Source organism: Oncorhynchus mykiss, chromosome 9 (genome assembly GCF_013265735.2).
Source record: "Oncorhynchus mykiss isolate Arlee chromosome 9, USDA_OmykA_1.1, whole genome shotgun sequence".
NCBI classification, from domain to species: Eukaryota; Metazoa; Chordata; class Actinopteri; order Salmoniformes; family Salmonidae; genus Oncorhynchus; species Oncorhynchus mykiss.
In genome coordinates this window covers 43,349,574-43,369,359 of record NC_048573.1, presented here as the reverse complement: position 1 = coordinate 43,369,359, position 19,786 = coordinate 43,349,574, and the positions used below count along the sequence as shown (strand labels likewise).

At 42.6% G+C, this 19,786-nt stretch overlaps 1 protein-coding gene across 1 annotated transcript in view; it reads left to right on the top strand.

Moving 5' to 3' along the window:
• The window catches only part of arhgef16 (Rho guanine nucleotide exchange factor (GEF) 16), a 34,872-nt gene that overhangs the window by 1,269 nt on the left and 13,817 nt on the right, over positions 1-19,786 (top strand). Inside the window, exons 2-9 of the mRNA XM_021615816.2 lie at positions 3,648-4,318; positions 5,183-5,234; positions 6,664-6,821; positions 8,975-9,031; positions 12,812-12,972; positions 17,248-17,400; positions 17,820-17,949; positions 18,641-18,715. Of these exons, the coding sequence (XP_021471491.2) occupies positions 3,743-4,318; positions 5,183-5,234; positions 6,664-6,821; positions 8,975-9,031; positions 12,812-12,972; positions 17,248-17,400; positions 17,820-17,949; positions 18,641-18,715 (1,362 nt within the window). The 5' untranslated portion in view covers positions 3,648-3,742. The remainder of the gene's footprint in view (positions 1-3,647; positions 4,319-5,182; positions 5,235-6,663; positions 6,822-8,974; positions 9,032-12,811; positions 12,973-17,247; positions 17,401-17,819; positions 17,950-18,640; positions 18,716-19,786) is intronic.

Here is a 19,786-nt window from a genome sequence, read left to right as displayed (position 1 = left end):
TTTATGTAGACTTTACCCGTTGCCAAAGTTCTATAAACTCGCAATGTTAAGAAGGAATCCAAAGGCGAATTGCACACATGCACTTTACACAGTAGGCGTTCCCTAACGGAAATATGCAGATGCACGTTAGGATGGGCCAATAGGATATCAAATTCAATATCTTTCTTGATCAAATAACATATAAAAAATATTTTTGCGCAGTATTAATTTACCATCCTTACAAACCACTTAATGTAAATGTACATTACTGTATTGTACAGAGACTGGTCATCTAGGTTTGTACCTGTAGACTTTCCATCGCCATGAAGAAAAACAAAGCACAATACAGTAATTGAGAACATTGAAACATCAATTGGTATGTAATGGATGATGTAGCTCTCAGTTGGTAGAGCATGGTGCTTGCAGTGCTAGGGTTGTGGATTTGATTCCCATGGGGGACCAGTATGAGAATGTATGCACTCACTACTGTAAATTACTCAGGATAAGAGTGCCTACTAACATGGAAAAGGAATGAATAGACCATTTCCAGTTTTCACAAGTTGGATTTGCAAAGTGTCAAACTGAAAAATGTATAGTATTTTTATATTCCACAAGTATTATCAGATTAACTGTTTTGTAGAGATAATTATCAGACTCAAGTTACAAATGCTGGAAAACACTCATACATTTAGTTTTTATTTTTTAAAGCACAAAAGTACTACACTGGGCCTTTTACTAGTCCTGTATTAATGAACCGACTATAGATGTCTTCAATGCAGGCAATTTAAAGCATCCCCTCGCCCCAAATCACTGCACCCTCATTCCCAAACTGCTTCCTGTGGCTATGTTGCCATCATTGGTCGTTCCAAAAAAACGGGTGATGTAGAAAACTAATGAATCTATATCCAATCAGAGTATCAAGCCAATGACACATTTTCCAAACGCTGCTGTAACCACTATTGGTTTCTGGGACCAAACGGAACTGTTAGAATGTGTTTGTTCTAGAAATCGTTGGGGTGGTACTCAGATGGGTAGTGCTATCTGGGATCCTTGGGACATGCCTACCCTAAACCCTACCCAAACTTGAATCCTTATCTAACCCCAAAGTTAACCCTAGGTAACCATTTTACACTGAACAAAAAAAAAAAATATATATATATATATCTCTTCAAAAGCTTATTTCTCTCAAATTTTGTGCACAAATTTGTTTACATCTGTTAGTGAGCGTTTGTCCTTTCCCAAGATAATCCATCCACCTGATAGGTGTGGCATATCAAGAAGCTGATTAAACAGCATGATAATTACATAGGTGCAGCTTGTGCTGGGGACAATAAAAGGCCAATAAAATGTGCAGTTTTGTCACAACACAATACCCCAGATGTCTCAAGTCCAACCGCAAACCACATGTAACTACACCAGCCCAGGACCTTCACATCTGGCTTTTGAAAGCGCAGAGATACCGCTACGAGATCCTGAGTCCCATTGTCGTGCCATTCAGGCAATTCCTGAAAGCTGAAAATGTCCCAGTTCCTCCATGGCCTGCATACTCACCAGACATGTTACCCATTTGAGCATGTTTGTGATGCTCTGGATTGATGTGTAAGATAACGTGTTCCAGTTCCCGCCAATATCCAGCAACTACACACAGCCATTGAAGAGTGGGACAACATTCCACAGGCCACAATCAACAGCCTGATCAACTCTATGCGAAGGAGATGTTTCGCACTGCATGAGTAAAATGGAGGTCACACCAGATACTGACTTATTTTCTGATCCACGGCCCTACCTTAAGGTACAGTGCATTCGGAAGTATTCAGACCCCTTCCCCTTTTCCACATTTTGTTAAGTTATAGCCTTATTCTGAAATTTCCCCTTCCTCTATACACCATAATGACAAAGTGAAAACAGGTTTTAGATTTTTTTGCACATTTAAACAAACAGATACCTTATTTACGTAACTATTCAGATTTTTTGCTATGAGATTTCCATTGATCATCTTTGAGATATTTCCACAACTTGATTGGAGTCCACCTGTGGTAAATTCAATTGATTGGACAGGATTTTTAAAGGCACACACCTATCTATATAAAGATCCCACAGTTGACAGTGCATGTCAGAGAAAAACCAAGCCATGAGGTCGAAGGAATTGTCTGTAGAGCTCAGAGACAGGATTGTGCCTAGGCCCAGATCTGGGCAAGGTACCAAAACATTTCTGCAGCATTGAAGAATAGTGGCCTCCATCATTCTTAAATGGAAGAGGTGGTTCCAAACTGACTCTTCCTAGAGCTGAGCAATCAGGGGATAAAGGCCTTGGTCAGGGAGGTGACCAAGAACCGGATGGTCACTATGACAGAGTTCCTCTGTGGAGATGGGAGAACCTTCCAGAAGGACAACCATCTCTGTAGCACTCTACCAATCAGCCTTTTATGGTAGAGTGGCCAGACGGAAGCCACTCCTCAGTAAAAGGTACATGACAGCCCGCTTGGAGTTTGCCAAAAGGCACCTATAGAACTGGCCATGAGAAACATGATTCTCTGGTCTGATAAAACCAAGATTGAAGTCTTTGGCCTGAATGCCAAATGTCACGTCTGGAGGAAACCTGGCACCATCCCTACGGTGAAGCATGGTGGTGGCAGCATCATGCTGTGGGGATGTTTTTCAGTTGCAGGGACTAGGAGGCTATTCGGGATCAAGGCAAAGATGAACAGAGCAAAAGTACAGAGAGATCCTTGATGAAAACTTGCTCCAGAGCGCTCAGGACCTCAGACTGGAGTGAAGGTTCACCTTCCGACAGGACAATGGCCCTAAGCACACAGCCAAGACAGCACGGGAGTGGCTTTGGTACAAGTTTCTGAATGTCATTGAGTGGCCCAGCCAGAGCCCAGACTTGAACCTGATCGAACATCTCTGGAGAGACCTGAAAATGGCTGTGCAGCGACGCTCCCCATCTAACCTGACCGAGCTTGAGTGTATCTGCAAAAAATAACGGGAGAAACTCCCCAAATACAGGTGTGCCAAGCTTGTAGCGTCATACCCAAGAAGTCTCGAGGCTGTAATTGCTGCCGAAGGTGCTTCTACAAAGTACTGAGTAAAGGGTCTGAATTTGCAAACATTTCTAAACATGTTTTTGCTTTGTCATTATGGGGTATTGTGTGTAGATTGAGAGGAATTCAAAATATATTTTTTTAGAATAAGGCTAATGTAACAATGTGGAAGAAGTCACTGTCTGAATACTTACCGAATGCACTGTACAAACTAACTCAGTAAATCTTTGCAATTGTTTTCATATTGCTTTTTATATTTTTGTTCAGTGTACACTTTTAAACTTTCAATGTGGTAGGGACGTCCCAAGGACCATACTCAGATCCAGACTCATTGCGGAGAAGGAACTAATGTCCGTGGTAGTGGCGTCGCGTTTGGCCGGTGCAAAGAGTTTGGGTAGCCAGGGAACATCGGTTGGCTAGTTGTCTGGCATTTGTGCGGGAAATTCAAAGCAGGACATTCACATTCAAAGCAGTATCTATTTCCACCCATAATTACCACATTCCACAGAGTTTGTAATCTTTGAGACATAGTGAAACAAATTTTTATTTTTATAGTTGCATTCAATTGCAAAACTTAAATCCCCTACCTGGCTCCAGTTGACATTCCTGTATTTGCCCCAACAGTCTCTATGCTGCTATGGTAGCCTTTTGCTGATGCTGCAGAGAGAACCAAGCTCTCAGGCAGGCAGACGTTGAACCACCGGGACCACGGACGAGGAATGTCCAACAGACAATCAGACGGGTCCATGGGCGACCAGACCTCCCTCCTGCTGGAGCAACGCTTCTCTTCCGACCTGCAGCTGGACTGTGACTCACTGGACAACCACCATGGCCAACCGCAGGGCTCGCCCACGTCCCAGGCCGAGCCCTCATTGGCCGAAGGCTCTATGGGGCGGAAGCTGGTGGTCCTGAGCACTCAGAGTGCGGCAGCGCGGAAGCTGGGCACCCAGCAGCTAATCCCCAAGAGTCTGGCGGTGACCAGTCGGCCCAGTAAGCCCCGCCACCACACCACCGTGGTCACCTTCCCCTTGGGTCTGGAGGCCGACTCCACCTCCTCCTCCTCCAGGAGCCGTCACTCTGCCATGGAGCCTGATGCATCCTGGGAGGACTACGACAGTGACGGGAATGGCTTCGCATCGAGGAGGAACCGCAGGAACCAGTCGTACCGGGTGGCGGTGACCAGCCCTGACATGGAAGCCATTGCTGTGAACAACGGGGGCGCGAACACGATCATGCCTGTAAAGGAGGACAGCAGAGCCTCCAGCCCAGGGTCGGCACACCTTCCCGGACGCAAGGCAAGTGTGAGCGTGTCGCTGGCTGAATTTCACCTCTAGCCCCCTGCTATCCCCTAGCGGTAGGCAACCCTGGTCCTGGTGCTCCTCAGGCACTTTGTTTAAGATTGAACATGTTTGCTTTAGACCTGGGAGACCAGGTCTGTTGGCTATTTTCAATCACTGAAACTGTGGTAGGAAACTTCTGTGGTTCTGGAAGGGATAGTTGTATTGGACACCTCACTCCTGAGTGTGTCTATTCAGCAACCTAGCTGTCTTGAGTCATCAGTACCAAAGTGCTGGTGATAAGTCCCTAAGTTAGAAGCCATCTTTTTAGTTAGCGAGGTCAAATTTCCAGGACCGCTTCCCGTGCATAAACTGTTAGTGCAGAACTTCCTCGACTGACAACCCTATGGTTTTAACATGGAGCAAAACATACTGACCAAATTGAGAGGGCGCCATGTCCTTCTGTGGAGGCCCTCTCCCACATTCATTCCTCTGTGACAATGTTCCCCAACTGGTGGCGCGTGGGCCAAATTTTTCCCGGTGCGGGTTATTTTTTTTAATTACATTTTTGGTGGGGTGGGGGGACGACGACAAGACTGTAAATCAGCTCCAAGTGATTTTTATCTTTTGAAAAATGTTTCAAAGTATTCCCACAAATAATCGTGAGATATACTGTATGTGATTGTATACCAACGTAAGCAAGGTTTGAAATGATGTCTTAGCCAAATATTATATGTTTGGGCTTTATGCAGTCTGCAAATGATTTGTAATTATGTTCCCGGCCCCCTGATCATCCGCTCAAGAAGAAATCATCCTGTGGCTGAATCGAGTTGATGATGCCTGTTCTATGATTAACTCATGTTTCCACCATCTCCTTTCTAGAGAACCTTGGGGAGAAAGAGGAACCAGAGGCACGGGGGCTCATTCAAAGACGGTACCTATGTGTCACTCCTCCCGGCTGACGGGGCTTTGCCCCTAGAGATACAGATGACTAGTCATGCCAGTGTATTTCTGCATAAGTTTGCAAAAGAGCAAAAACAGACTGGCACCCAGGCTAGCAGATGACCGGAAAAGATCAAATGACAAATGTTAGCCTCTTGGTTATTCAATACATCTTTAAATATGGGAAAGTCGGGCTTAATCAAAATCCAGTTCATGAATCTATAATTGCGCAATATTTCTTTAGAGTGAAGATTTCTGTCATTTATTTTCAATTCACTTCTTGAAGTTCAAATAGAATTGGTTGACCCTCATTCCTGGTTAGCATGTGGCTTTGTCCTGCAACGAGCCATTGTTTAGACAGATTGCGGAAACTTCCGTAGCCTGGCGTCCTTGATCAACCAAACCAACTACTCAGTTTCACCAAAATAACGTTAGAGGCATATCCAGTATTTCTAGGAACAATAATTATGATTCGTCGGGTTGAATGTGTCCTTCGCTATCAAATAAGCATTTAAAACTCGGTTTTTATCCAGGGTCTCCCATTTTCCACATGTAGAAGTGGGAGATACTCGTGTGCCTGTGTTCTAGAATGGACAATGGCATCCCGCAGGCAGAAAATGGGGAAACCCTGGATAAAAACATGTTTTAAACGCTTATTTTATAGCTAAGAAAATATTCAACCCGAAAAATCGTAACTATTGCTCCTAGAGATACTGGATATTTGTCATTAAGTACGTTAACATGCACACTAATAACTCAATATTAAACTGATTATGGCAGAAGGCGGAGTATGGTATTAGTCATGTAAGCACCTTGATCTGCTTATCTTAATCACGTTAACGTCATAAAGTAAACATGCCGATTTTTAAAGCACCTAGTTTTCTGAGCAATCTTTTGAATTATTAGGACATGGTACTGGAACGCTTAATTGGCTGTATATTTGATCTATGCACATGCCAGCACCGGTGGCGCAATCCTCGCTCTTGTGCGCAGTTAAAGTGAGTGCGGAAAAACGTATATGCATCTTAAAATTTGTATGTGAGAACTATGTCCCAACTCCATATCAAATAGTCTTCGCAAAAATAACATGGTCATTGTGGTAGAAAGCTAATGTTTTGCATGTATCAGAAGGCACATCAGTAGCCTGATTTCAGATGTGCTATATACAGGCTTGTTAGGGAAATCGTTCTTCTTGCAAAGCATGTAACGTATATTAATCAGACTATCCACAATAATTGTATTATTGTGTGCATGTAACCATGCTGAATGTGTCAAATGAAGTGTTCTTAATGACAGTGAAGTGAGGACTTGAAGTTCTACAAACATTTCAACATTTTCCATGTCAGTATCACATGACTACAAAAGCCATTTCAACATTGCATGGAACAATAGTTATTCCAATTTGTTTCTCTTGCCCATAGATCCTCGGCTGTACCAGGAGATCACGGAGCGGGGGCTGCAGCCCACCACTATTGCGGATGATGATGACTTTGTCCACGTGGAGCCACCCGGGGAGGACCAGGCCATTGTGGTAAAGAGCTACAGGCCAGCGCAGGTCACCTGGAGCTCGCTACAGCAGGTAAGCAGGGAGGAGCAGAGGGGTCTTCCAGGCCAGCGGGGACTGGTAGGGGCACAGATGTGGGGTCCGAACCATGACAGCAGATATCTGTGTGACTGTGCATCAACACTGAACTTCGGCGTGGATCATACGCTTTAAAGAAGGCAGTAAAAGGGATGGGTTTCTGAAATTTGAACCCAATCTTAATTGCTTTGTGGCTGTCTTAGAATTTTAATTCAAGCGCTACAGAAAGCCTTGTGAAGTAAACAATGCATTGATTGCGTTTATGAAAATGTGGCCTAAACATCCTAAAATAACTTGCACTCTTAGATTCAACTTAGTCACAATATATCACTCGGACTTAAAATTAAAGATTTTAGGAACAGAACTAATATCATTTTCCATTTAACTTTGTATACTTGCCTAGTTCCATAAAGACAAATATACCGTTTTAAATTAAAAGGTGGTGTTCAATTCTATTTGAACCATTATTTATGAATGAATTCAAAACAAACTCACCTGACAGTATTGGCCATTTCATTAATAGAGGCTCAATACCATCATAACGCTGCATTTTACAACATTTTCAGTGCAATTGCATTCCCATATGGATACAATTGTCTGACTGCGTGCTCTGTCATACTGCTTAAGCAACCTATTACAGTTAGGTCCATAAGTATTAGGACAGTGACAATTTGCATGATTTTGGCTCTGTATATGAACGCAATGGATTTGAAGGGAAACAATCAAGATGTGCTTTAAGTGTAGACTTTCATCTTTGTCAATTATTGTCTGAACCGTGTAGGAATTACAACAATTTTTGTACATAGCCCCCCAATTTTAGGGGCTCGAAAGTAATTGGACAAACTAACATCCCAGAAGTCTGGAACCCATAGCATCATCAGTTGCTGGGTTTCTTCCCTGGTGATGCTCTGCCAGGCCTTTTAGTGCAGCTGTCTTCAATTCATGCTTGTTCTTGGGGTGTTTTGCCTTCAAGTGAAATGCATGCTCAATTGGATTTAGGTCAGGTGATTGACTTAACCATTGCAGAACATTCTACTTCTTTGCCTTAAAGTATTGGGTTGCTTTCGCAGTACGCTTCGGCTCATTGTCCATCTGCACTGTAAAGTGCCATCCAATGAGTTTTGTAGCATTTGGCAGAATCTGAGCAGTTAAAATGGCCCTAAACACTTCAGAATTCATCCTGCTGCTTTTGTTAGCAGTCACATTATCTATAAATAAATACAAGGGAACCAGTTCCATTAGCAGCCACACAATCCCACGCCATAACACCACCTCCACCATGCTTCACAGATGAGGTGGTATGCTTTGGATTGTGAGCAGTTCCTTCCCTTCATACTCTTCCCATCATTCTGGTACAAGTTAATCTTTGTCTCGTCTGTTCATGGGATGTTGTTCCGGAACTGTACAGGCTTTTAAATGTTTTTTTGGCAAACTAATCTGATCTTCCTGTTTGAGGCTTCCCAATGGTTTACATCTTGTGGTAAACCCTATTTATTTACTCGGGTGAAGTCTTCTCTTGAATGTTGACTTTGACACATAGTCCTGCCTCCTGGAGGATGTTCCTGATCTGGCCAACTGTTGTGAAAGGAGTTTTCACCAGGGAAAGAATTCTTCTGTCATCCACCATTTGTTTTCTGTGGACTTTTTGGTGTTCCTGAGTTCACCAGTGCGTTTGTTCTTTTTAAGAATGTACCAAATAGTTGATTTGGCCACATCTAATGTTTTTGCTATCTCGTTGACGTGTGTGTTTTAGATATTTCAGCCTAATGAGGGCTTGCTTCACTGCAGTGAAGTGACAGCTCTTTTGGATTTCGTATTGAGGGTTAACAGCCACAGATTCCAAATGCCACATTTACTCAACTCTTGACCTTTTTGTCTGCTTACTTGTAAGTGAATGAATGAGGGAATAAAACACACCTGGCCATGGAACAACTGAGTAGCCAATTATCCAATTACTTTTGGTCCCTTAAAAAAAGGGGGGGGGGGACCACATATAAAGAGTGCTCTAATTCCTACACCACCCGATTTGGATGTAAAAGTCTGCACCTTCAGCTCATATTCATTATTTAATTTCAACTCCAATATACTGTGGTGGACAGTTAAAACGTGTACTAATCATTTTGCTGTAAACATCTTCCTCTATGCCTCAGGTGAAGGATAACGACATTCTTCAGATGATCTCTGCTGAGGAGCGGAAGCGACAGGAGGTAAGGGACTCTGTGTTTTGAGTTTACAGCAGGGTCTTTGAGAGTGCCTGCTCTGGGACTCTTCTATTGGTAGTCAGAACACACTATTGTCTAAATATCAAAGTCCACCCGGCATGCTCTCTGTGTGCTAAATGCAGCCACTCCCTCCATTTGTTGGCTGCCTTAGTCCCTCCACTCCTGCTGGCTAACCCTGTAATGTCAATAGCACGATCACCCTTCTCAAAAGTCTTAGAAGCAGCTAGCTGAGCTCCAAACTAGATTTATCAGTGATAGATCTTCTGTAAGGCAAATACGTATATTTTATTGCATTAAAGTGTCCTTTGGAAGCAACAACCATTGTAATGTACAGGCATGGCTCTCTATTGTGTATGAATTGGACATGGTCCAATCAAAATGGTAAAAGATGTTTAACATTTTGTTCCCATACAAGTTGGGAACACATAGTAAACTTTATTTTAATGACGTCTTCTTCAAAATAGTTTCACCTTTCAGCGACCTTTTTGGTTTCCAAACAAGTGGCCTTTGCATCCCATTCACAATATTATTATCCCATTTAATCCTTTACACATCTTGTAAGGTTATTTCACTATAATAGTTAACTCTAGGGACGTGTCTGCGAATGAAACAAACGAAATGGCGGTGCTACGTTCTCTATCATTGCTGCTGTTTGCTAATTATTGTCGTTAGCAGTATGCGTCCAGTTGTATCTTTGAATGCTGAGCTGCTCAGACCTTTATATGTATACCACTATTTGTAAAGACACTAAACAAAAATATAAATGCAACATGTAAAGTGTTGGTCCCATGTTTCATGAGCTGAAATTAAAAAAAATCCCAGAAATTTTCCATATACACAAATGCTTATTTCTCTCATTTTGTGCACATATTTGTTTTACATCCCTGTTAGTGAGCATTTTCTCCTTTGCCAAGATAATCCATGTGGCAAATCAAGCTGATTAAACTGCATGATCATTACACAGGTGCACCTTGTGCTGGGGACAAAAGGCCACACTAAAATATCCACCAGAGCTGTTGCCAGAGAATTTAATTTCTCTACCATAAGCTGCCTCAACATCATTTTAGAGACTTTGGCAGTACATCCAACCGGCCTCACAACCGCAGATCATGTGTAACCACGCCAGCCCAGGACTTCTACATCCAGCTTCTTCACCTGCGAGATTGTCTGAGACCAGCTACCCAGACAGCTGATGAAACTGGGGATTTGCACAACCGAAGAAGTTCTGCACCAACTCAGAAACCGTTTCAGGGAAGCTCATCTGTGTGCTCGTCGTCCTCGCCAAGGTCTTGACCTGACTGCAGTTTGGAGTCGTAACGGACTTCAGTGGGCAAATGCTCACCTTCGATGGCCACTGACACGCTGGAGAAGTGTGCTCTTCTCGGCTGAATCCCGGTTTCAACTGTACTGGTCAGATTGCAGACAGCAAACCGCATATATGGCGTAGTGTTGGCGAGCGGTTTGTCAATGTTGTGAACAGAGTACCCCATGGTGGGGTTATGATATCGGCAGGTGTAAGCTGTAGACAACTAACACTTGCATTTTATCGATGGCAATTTGAATGCATAGACATACCATGACGAGATCCTGAGGCCCATTGTCATGCCATTCATCCGCCGCGGTCACCTCATGTTTCAGCATGATAATGCACGGCCCCATGTCCCAAGGATCTTTACACAATTCCTGGAAGCTGAAAATGTCCCAGTTCTTCCATGGTCTGTATACTCACCAGACATGTCACTCATTGAGCAGGTTTGGGATGCTCTGGATCGATGTGTATGACTGCGTGTTCCAGTCCCCCCCCCCCCCCCCCCCCAATATCCAGCAACTTCGCACAGTCATTGTGGCATGTTGTCTCACTCAATCAACAGCCTGATCAACTCTATGCAAAGGAGATATTGAGCTTCATGAGGCCATGATCATGCCAGATACTGACTGGTTTTCTGATCCACACCCCTACCTTTAAAAAAAAACTATATATCTATATTTATCTATGACCCAACAGATGACTATCTGTATCCAGTCATATGAGATCCATATATTAGGGCTTAATTAATTTATTTAAATTGACTTATTTTCCTTTCCTTGTAACTAGAGCTGTAGCAGTGACCATATTACCGCCACACTGGCAGTAATGAGTCATGACCGCAGTAAAATTCCATGTGACTGTTGACTGTTGAATCATGCAATCTCATTTTATGCACTTTGGACATGCTTTGGTTGTACCCAACTTGTCATTAGAACCTGGCGGTCATTAGCCTGGTACTCAGGGCTCTATTGTCCCTCTAAACGCTCTGACATCAATGTAAATGCATTTGAAAATCACATTAAACACTAATCAAAACAGCAGGCCTATAGTACTTTACAACTCCCCTCACTGTGATGATCAATTTGAAGAAAAATCTTCAACAGCAGGTTGAAACAGTGTAAAACATGTTTTTAGTTTTTGTGGATGTTTCAAAGCCTAACACAATGAAATAAACGGCACTTTGTAAGGTGATTAATTCAACCTCCATATGATAGGATCATGAGCCCAAGCCCCAAAATATACTCCTCCAAAAACTAACATTCAAGTAATCACGTTGAGTGGACTGTAGTAGTAGTATTATTATGCATACTGGATTGACTGGTTACCTTATGCTACACTCAAATGTCTATACACGAGTCTGGGAAAGAACGTATAGCCCTAGGTTTGTTGATTTTTGCAGGGTTTGTCTACAATTAGTGAATTTGATTTTGAATAGCCTAGTAATAGGGATTGTGAAAAATATATTTTCATAATGAATTGGGACATTATCATAAGCTATACAGAATATCTCACCACCATCCATCTCCTCTCCTTTATTCCTTTCTTGAGCGTCAAACAGTTTAGTGAAATGTTTCATTGCGAAAACATGTAACTGCACGACAGGAATATCAGTGGTTGATGCATGTTATATTATTTCTCAGCTGCTCATATTAAGCACATGCTCCGCTATAAAACCGAAGTAGCCTACAAAACGGACCTGCGGAAAAGCCATTTTAAATTACTAATATGTAAAATGAATTTGAAAGACAAGATTACGTTAAATAGACTGGGTCAAAATATGATCACTTTTTTGCTACTTTCTCAAATCAATGGCTTATAATCGCATCATGCAGCCCAAAGAATATCTTAGATCAAAACATAAAAGGTTTATCATTTGGAACGGATTTATTCGGCAACTTTAATTTAGCATATAGGACCTGTTTCACATGGCCACTTCGTACGTGCACTCGCTCTGTAATGGGAAAAATACCCTTTCAATTTCATTCAGTTAGGTTGAATTCCATTCTTCTTACAATAAAATTGTCATGGGACTTATAAGTATCTCTTGTCATTTTATGGCACATAGCCAGATAATGTAGGCCAACTCCTATTCTGTTCTTCTTAAATACATAATGTTTCTTTAGACCTGACTAAAATGGATTTATTGTGATGTGTATCTTAAATTGATTTGTTTTACTTTTTTAAATGTAGATGGCATGTAGCAGCTGCTTGTATGTGTGGAGGCTTGTAGATGCTAAACCTGTTTTTGTTCATTAACGGTCAATTTAGAGAAACTGTCAGTCTCTTGCATGACAGTAACCAGCTCGCCACAGCCCTAACTCAGTAAAGTCTTTGAAATTGTTGGTTTTTGAAATATTTTTGTTCACTGCACAATACAGGTCTTCTTTTTGGGATTCACCCTGCTATATAAGGGGCCTCCCCCGCCCCACTGACATTCTCTCATGTGGTTTTGGCAGGCCATATTTGAGATCATCACCTCAGAGTTCTCGTACCTCCACAGCCTTGGCATCCTGGTGAGGCACTTCAAAGGGAGCGAGGCACTGCGGAAGACCATAACTGCCACCGAGCACCACCATCTCTTCTCCAACATCACTGTCATCGAAGGTGTCAGCAAAAGGTACTACATTTCTCCGGACTCCAGTTGGAGACTGCTGGGTTAGGATGGTCTCAGTATGAAGGTCTATCTGGCCTGCAGTTGGAATAGTGAGGTTATTTAATGGCAAACGGGGCCGTGGCCTATATACAGTACCAGTCAAAAGTTTGGACCCACTGACTCATTCAAAGGTTTTTCTTTATTTTCTACATTGTAAGAAAATGGTGAAGACATCAAAACTATGAAATAACACATGTGGAATCATGTAGTAACCAAAAAAGTGTTAAACAAATCTAAATATATTTGAGATTCAAAATAGCCACCCTATGTCTTGATAGCTTTGCACACTGTTGGCATTCTCAGTTGTGTTGGTGCAGGGACAGCTAACTAGCACAATTTATTTTGTCAAAGTGATAAATAATGTCCCGATATGTAACTATCGATTTATTTGTATCACTAATGCATACTTGTCAGAGCTGTACAGTTGGCTGAAGCACAACCATATCTGGACTAGGCTAGCACTAGGAGATCTCACCATAAGCATAAAATTCCACAAACCGAGCAGGTGGAGGCATTCAGAAGTGCAGGCTGAGGCTGAAACAACATATTCCTTGACCCTCAGCTTTAGGTTGTTGTTAGTTAGTCAGTCAAGTCCTTCATTACTTATGTGACTTTGATGGTGGAAATAATTATTTCATTTATCTTGCTCTATCTCCGAGAAACTACAGGCCATCTAAAGAGTGAATTTGCATCTTATCTTGAGGTTCAATGAAGTCTAGCAGACCTGGCTCTTCTAGCTAGGACTAGTAACACAGACATACCTAGAGCGAAATGATTGTTATCAATGTTTTGGAAATGCTTGTATGGACAAACATTGACACAACATTGCAACATCTGTGAATAAAAATCTGTCAGTAATCTAGTAATTAAGTACTGTACCTTTATTCCCATTTTAGATTTGGTTGTTTGCCCAGCTTAAAGGTTCACAATGGGTTCATTTAGGCTGCCTTTACACAGCTGGACCAATTCTGGTATTTCTTTCACTAATTGGTCTTTTGTCCAATCAGATCAGCTCTGAACAAGATCTGATGTGATTGGTGGGATATAAGATCAGAATGGGCTGCCTGTGTAAACGCAGCCTCCGATGGAATTTGAACAGGAGCAAGTCTCCTGGAAGGACTCACGGAGCGTGTTTAGACACGCTGGCTCAACCGGTTCTACTGCCTAGTAGGTCAGGTGGTATTCAGCAGAGCTTAATAATGATGTTGCGTTCAAGGCTACATTGTTATTGTTTGTTACTGCTGCTTTTTGAATGAAAATGGATCTAGTCTCTGTCAATGGCAATTGCACAAATCGTTATGCGGCTGCCCACAGTTAAAATTGAATGGAAAGTGCGCAGTTCTAATGCAACTGATGGGTGGAACTTGTCTTGACAGGGTTTGCTCGACTATCGTGTGTGTGTGTGTGTGTGTGTGTGACATTACTGCTTCAGTTGAGCTGTTGTTTTGGGTGTCAGTTTACTCAAGGTTTGTCAGCAAAAAATGAGTCCCTGTAATGGGTGGGGCTGGAAGTAACAACTGTAGCTTTATTATCTACTGGCACATTGGAAATTGTACTATTAGAAGCTAGGGCTGGGTGATATGGCCAAAATATATCATGGTATTTAAGAAGTTTAGTTTTTGAACAATAAGTTCTACATTTGCTTTGAGTAGTGAGTGATCCTAGGGTGGCAGAACACGCATTCTAAGTGATTTCAATGAGTCTTTCTGCATTCTGATTTGTTTTATACTGTTCAATTCAACTTCAACCAAAACCAATTTCAGCACTTAATTGCAGTGGTGGAAAAAGTACCCAATTGTCCTACTTGAGTAAAAGTAAAGATGCCTTAATAGAAAATGACTCAAGTGAAAGTCACCAAGTAAAATACTACTTGAGTAGAAATATGGGTTTTAAATATACTTAAGTATCAAAAGTGTAAATAATTTCAAATTCCTTACATCAAGCAAACTAGATGGCACCATTTTATTTGTTTTTAATTTACAGATAGCCAGGTGCACATTCAGACACAATTTACAAACAAAGCATTTGTGTTTAGTGAGTCCTCCAGATCAGAGGCAGTAGATAACCAGGGATTTTCTCTTAACAAGTGTCTGAGTGAGTGAATTAGACCATTTTCCTAGTCTGCAAGCATTCAAAATGTAAGTACTTTTAGGTGTCAGGGAAAATGTATGGAGTTAAATTATTGAATTAGAGCAAAACAGTTGGAATTATGGAACTAGAATGACTATTCTATAATCTAGCCAGCAGCATATACCACCCTGCATACCACTGCTGGCTTGCTTCTGAAGCTAAGCAGGGTTGGTCCTGGTCAGTTCCTAGATGGGAGACCAGATGCTGCTGGAAGTGGTGTTGGAGGGCCAGTAGGAGGCACTCTTTCCTCTGGTCTAAAAAAAATATCCCAATGCCCCAGGGATTGGGGACACTGCCCTGTGTAGGGTGTCGTCTTTCGGATGGGAAGTTAAACGGGTGTCCTGACTCTGAGGTTATTAAAGATCCCATGGCACTTATCGTAAGAGTAGGGGTGTTAACCCCGGTGTCCTGGCTAAATTCCCAGTCTGGCCCTCAAACCATCATGGTCACCTAATAATCCCCAGTTTACAATTGGCTCATTCATCCCCCTCTCCCCTGTTCTCATTTGCAGCAATGACTTGGGGAATGGTTACGTGTTCTCAGTCAACTTACCTGGTAAAATAACAGATACATTTATAAAAAATACAGTTTGCGATGACAACGAATTAAAATGCCAGGGAGGAGTTATTGCGACAGGGTAGGATCTAGTGTTGATATTTGTTTCCTAGGGGAGCCTATAAGCTTTGGCTACATTGCATGTTTTCTCTTAGCTACTTCATGTAGCTAACATGTTCTAGAACAAAGCAGAATATGCAAAGCAAGAGGATACTGTTGCACAAATGACATGCTGATTTAGGTCTACACCATCAGACTATTAGCTCGCTATGTTTGCTCTTACTCAGTACATTTATTAGCATTAGCGGCTAACAATTAGCGACTCACAAGATTTAGGGCAACTTGCTAAGGAAAAGACAAACTAGCAGTGTCATTATAGAACGCTAGTGGATTTATATTAAGAAGTAAAGTGAAAACAGAATTGTGCTGCATTGACCATGCAGACTGAAGGCAAGTGTCGTGGTTGAGGAACATCAAATGCGTTCCTTGAGTGACAGGGGGCGTAGCTAGATCTGTGTGCAAAGCGGCACAGAAAGAGCGGAGAGATGACAAGTTTAGTTAACTAGGCAAGTCAGTTAAACCTTCTTATTTACAATGATGGCCTAGGAACAGTGGGTTAACTGCCTTGTTCAGAAGCAGAACGACTTATTTTTTTACCTTGTCAAGGATTCGATCTAGAAACCTATCGGTTACTGGCCCAACTCTCTAACCGCTAGGCTACCTGCCGCCCCAAGTAGTGAAGTAAAGTACACATGGCGTATCACATTTTTAACAAACCAAACATTCAAATACCGGTATAGAAGGTAAAGTAAAAATCCAAACCATCCATTTCCGGGGTATCATAAAATACGGTATACCGCCCAGCCCTAGAAGTAATACATCGGCCTTACTAGCTTAGCTAATTTTGTTTTGATTTCTTTGAATGCTTTCCTGGCTCACATTTAGTGTAGTAGACTGGTATTTTCATTAATGTGCACTGTGAGATAGTGGAACATTTTATTACCACCTTATGCCTTTTTGAAAGTGGACAAACTGTTTTTACATCATTTGCGATCTCCAATATTGGTTCACGACCAAATAAAATCAATGTGTCGTCCCCCCTCCCCCTCCACCCACCCAAGTCTTTAGATCTGTTCATTATGACATGGTTTTTCAAACTGGGTCCTGGTTCACCCCCCCACGTGCACATTATTATTATTTTTCTCTAGCACTGATTTTCAAATAACCAACCCATCAACAAGCTTTGATTATTTGAATCTGCTGTGTTGTGCTAGGTCAAAACCCAAAATGTGCACCTGGGGAGGCCCAAGGATGGAGTTTGGGGAAACCCTGTATTATGACATGCTATCCATCTCAGCAATCAAAGATCACAAGCTTTTCAGGGCAGCACTAAGAGGTCAATTACAACCTTTGCACAATGCTGCTGCTGGCTGCGCTTGGAATATTCTCCATGTAACTGCTTTTACGGTTATTATTAAACGGCTGCTCCGGTACAGTAGCTCTTATGGTTAGAGAGGGAAGGGAACAGTTATGCATGTGTTCTGTTCTCGACAGGTTTTTCGACGACCTTGAAAGGCGTCACCAAGACAACGTGGTGATCCGGGACATCAGCGACATAGTGCAGAACCACGCCGCCCACCACTTTGAGCCCTACATCGTGTACTGCTCCAACGAGACCTTCCAGCAGAGGACGCTGCAGAAGCTGCTGTGAGTAGGGGACAAATTTAAGGGCCTTGTTCGAATACTTCAGAAATGCATCCTTCAAGTACAGATCTGTAAGAGATTGGTGAGAGTACACCTATCCATTCAAACTAATTCAGCTCTGTGATTACATCAAGTAAGGTTGAAAATAGGTATGCATTTCTGAAGTAATTGAACTGGGCCAATAACAGAAACCCTGATTTTAAAATAATTTTAACATGCATCCCTTTGTCCCCCTTTCCGTAATCAAATCACCAAATCTAAATGGTTGGATAAATGGAAATCAAGTTTTCCACTACGTAGGTTAAACCAATCCAGTCATGTCCGATCAGTGATTGGGCTAAGTATTAAAGGATGTTGATATGATTCAAACATGACTTATATTGGCTTCCTTCATCTTCTCTCCTTGTGTGTGTCTCTCTCAGAACGAGCAACACTGCTTTTAAGGAGGTGCTGAAACGGATTGAGGGGAGTGGCGAGTCCCAAGGCCTGCCCATGATCTCCTTCCTCATCCTTCCAATGCAGAGAGTCACCCGGCTGCCGCTGCTATTAGACGTAAGTCTCTCACGATTCCTCTGATGGGAGTCAACAGGTGAATCCCAAAAGTCTGTCTTGATTCCTCGCATCCTCCTTTTCAAAACGTCAAGGGTAAGCGAGGAGAAAATTAGGTATTTTCCTCTGATCTTGTAATGTCCCTCAAGGAGAGCGCTCCGTGAGATTCAAACATTGCTGAATTGCTATGACACACTGCAGAGAGGCCTTGGGCGCACCCTAATGGAGAGATTTGACACCAGACCAATAATAGTCGAAGCCCTGCCACTGGTATAGGAAAGGGTTCTCTAACTCCAGACCTGGAGAGTGCTGCTGGGTCTGCAGGCTTTTGCCAACACCAACACTCATTATTCAACTAGTTGATTATTTGAAACCGATGCGTTTGTTGGGCTGGAATTCATTCCTGCACACCCTGTACATCCACAGGGCCAGCATTAGAAACCCCTGTCGTAGATGGATTGGGTATCCGTACGGACAGGAGTCTCTAGTCGACGTGACCCGACTAGGCTATTACTATAGGTCCTAGAGGTATTCATTGTTCTATAAGCAGATTCCCAGGGTAAACCAGTTGCGACGTCTGGTATCTAGGGGTTGAAATCCAGACGGGCAATAGTAGGTGGTTCTGTAGTATTTGGGAGCGCCTCCCTTCCCCCAACATCATCCATCCATCCATCTCTCTCTCTCTCCCACCCAGACGATCTGTCAGAAAACTCCAGACACAACGGCGGAGCACTTTGCTGCAGTGTGGGCCCTGAAGGCCATCAGTAAGGTAGGCTGCTCCACAAACCCTGCATGTTCATTGTTGCGTCCGTCCTCCAACATTTCTAAATGTCGACCTTTTTGAACGCTTCACAGGGCCGGCAACAGACATCCATTTTGATTTGTCATATTGGTCTACACATCTAACTTAATCGCACATGGTGTATTGTTGGTATGTTGCAGTACTGCTACAGCTGTACCCTGGCGCTGTAGCAACTTACAATGCATTCAGGAAGTATTCAGACCCCTTGACTTTTTCCACATTTTGTTACGTTACAGCCTTATTCTAAAATTGATTGAATTGTTTTTGCTCTCCTCAATGTACACGCAAAAATAGGTATCTAGACATTTTTGCAATTCATTACAAATAAACTGAAATACATTTACATAAGTATTCAGACTCTTTACTCACTAATTTGTTGAAGCACCTTTGGCAGCGACTACAACCTCAAGTCTTCTTGGGTATGACTCTACAAGCTTGGCACACCTGTATTTGGGGAGTTTCTTCCATTCTTCTCTGCAGATCCTCTCAAGCTCTCAGGTTGGATGGGGAGCATCGCTGCACAGCTATTTTCAGGTCTCTCCAGAGATGTTCAAGTCCGGGCTCTGGCTGGGCCACTCAATGACTTTCAGAAACTTGTCCTGAAGCCACTGCTGTGTGCTTAGTGTTGTTGTCCCGTTGGAAGGTGAACCTTTGCCCCAGTGAGGTCCTGAGCACTTTGGAGCAAGTTCTCTGTACTTTGCTCCGTTCCTCTTTCCCTCGTTCCTGACTAGTCTCCCAGTACCTGCCGCTGAAAAACATCCCCACAGCATGATGCTGCCACCACCATGCTTCTCCGTAGGGATTGTGCCAGGTTTCATCCAGATGTGACGCTTGGCATTCAGGCCAAAGAGTTTAATCTTGGTTTCGTCAGACCAGAGAATCTTGTTTTCATGGTAAGTTCTTTAGGTGCCTTTTTGGTAATCTCTTAAGCGGGCTGTCATTTACTGAGTGGCTTCCATCTGGCTACTCTACCATAAAGGCCTGATTGGTGGAGTGCTGCAGAGATGGGAGAACCTTCCAGAAGGACTCTGGAGCTCT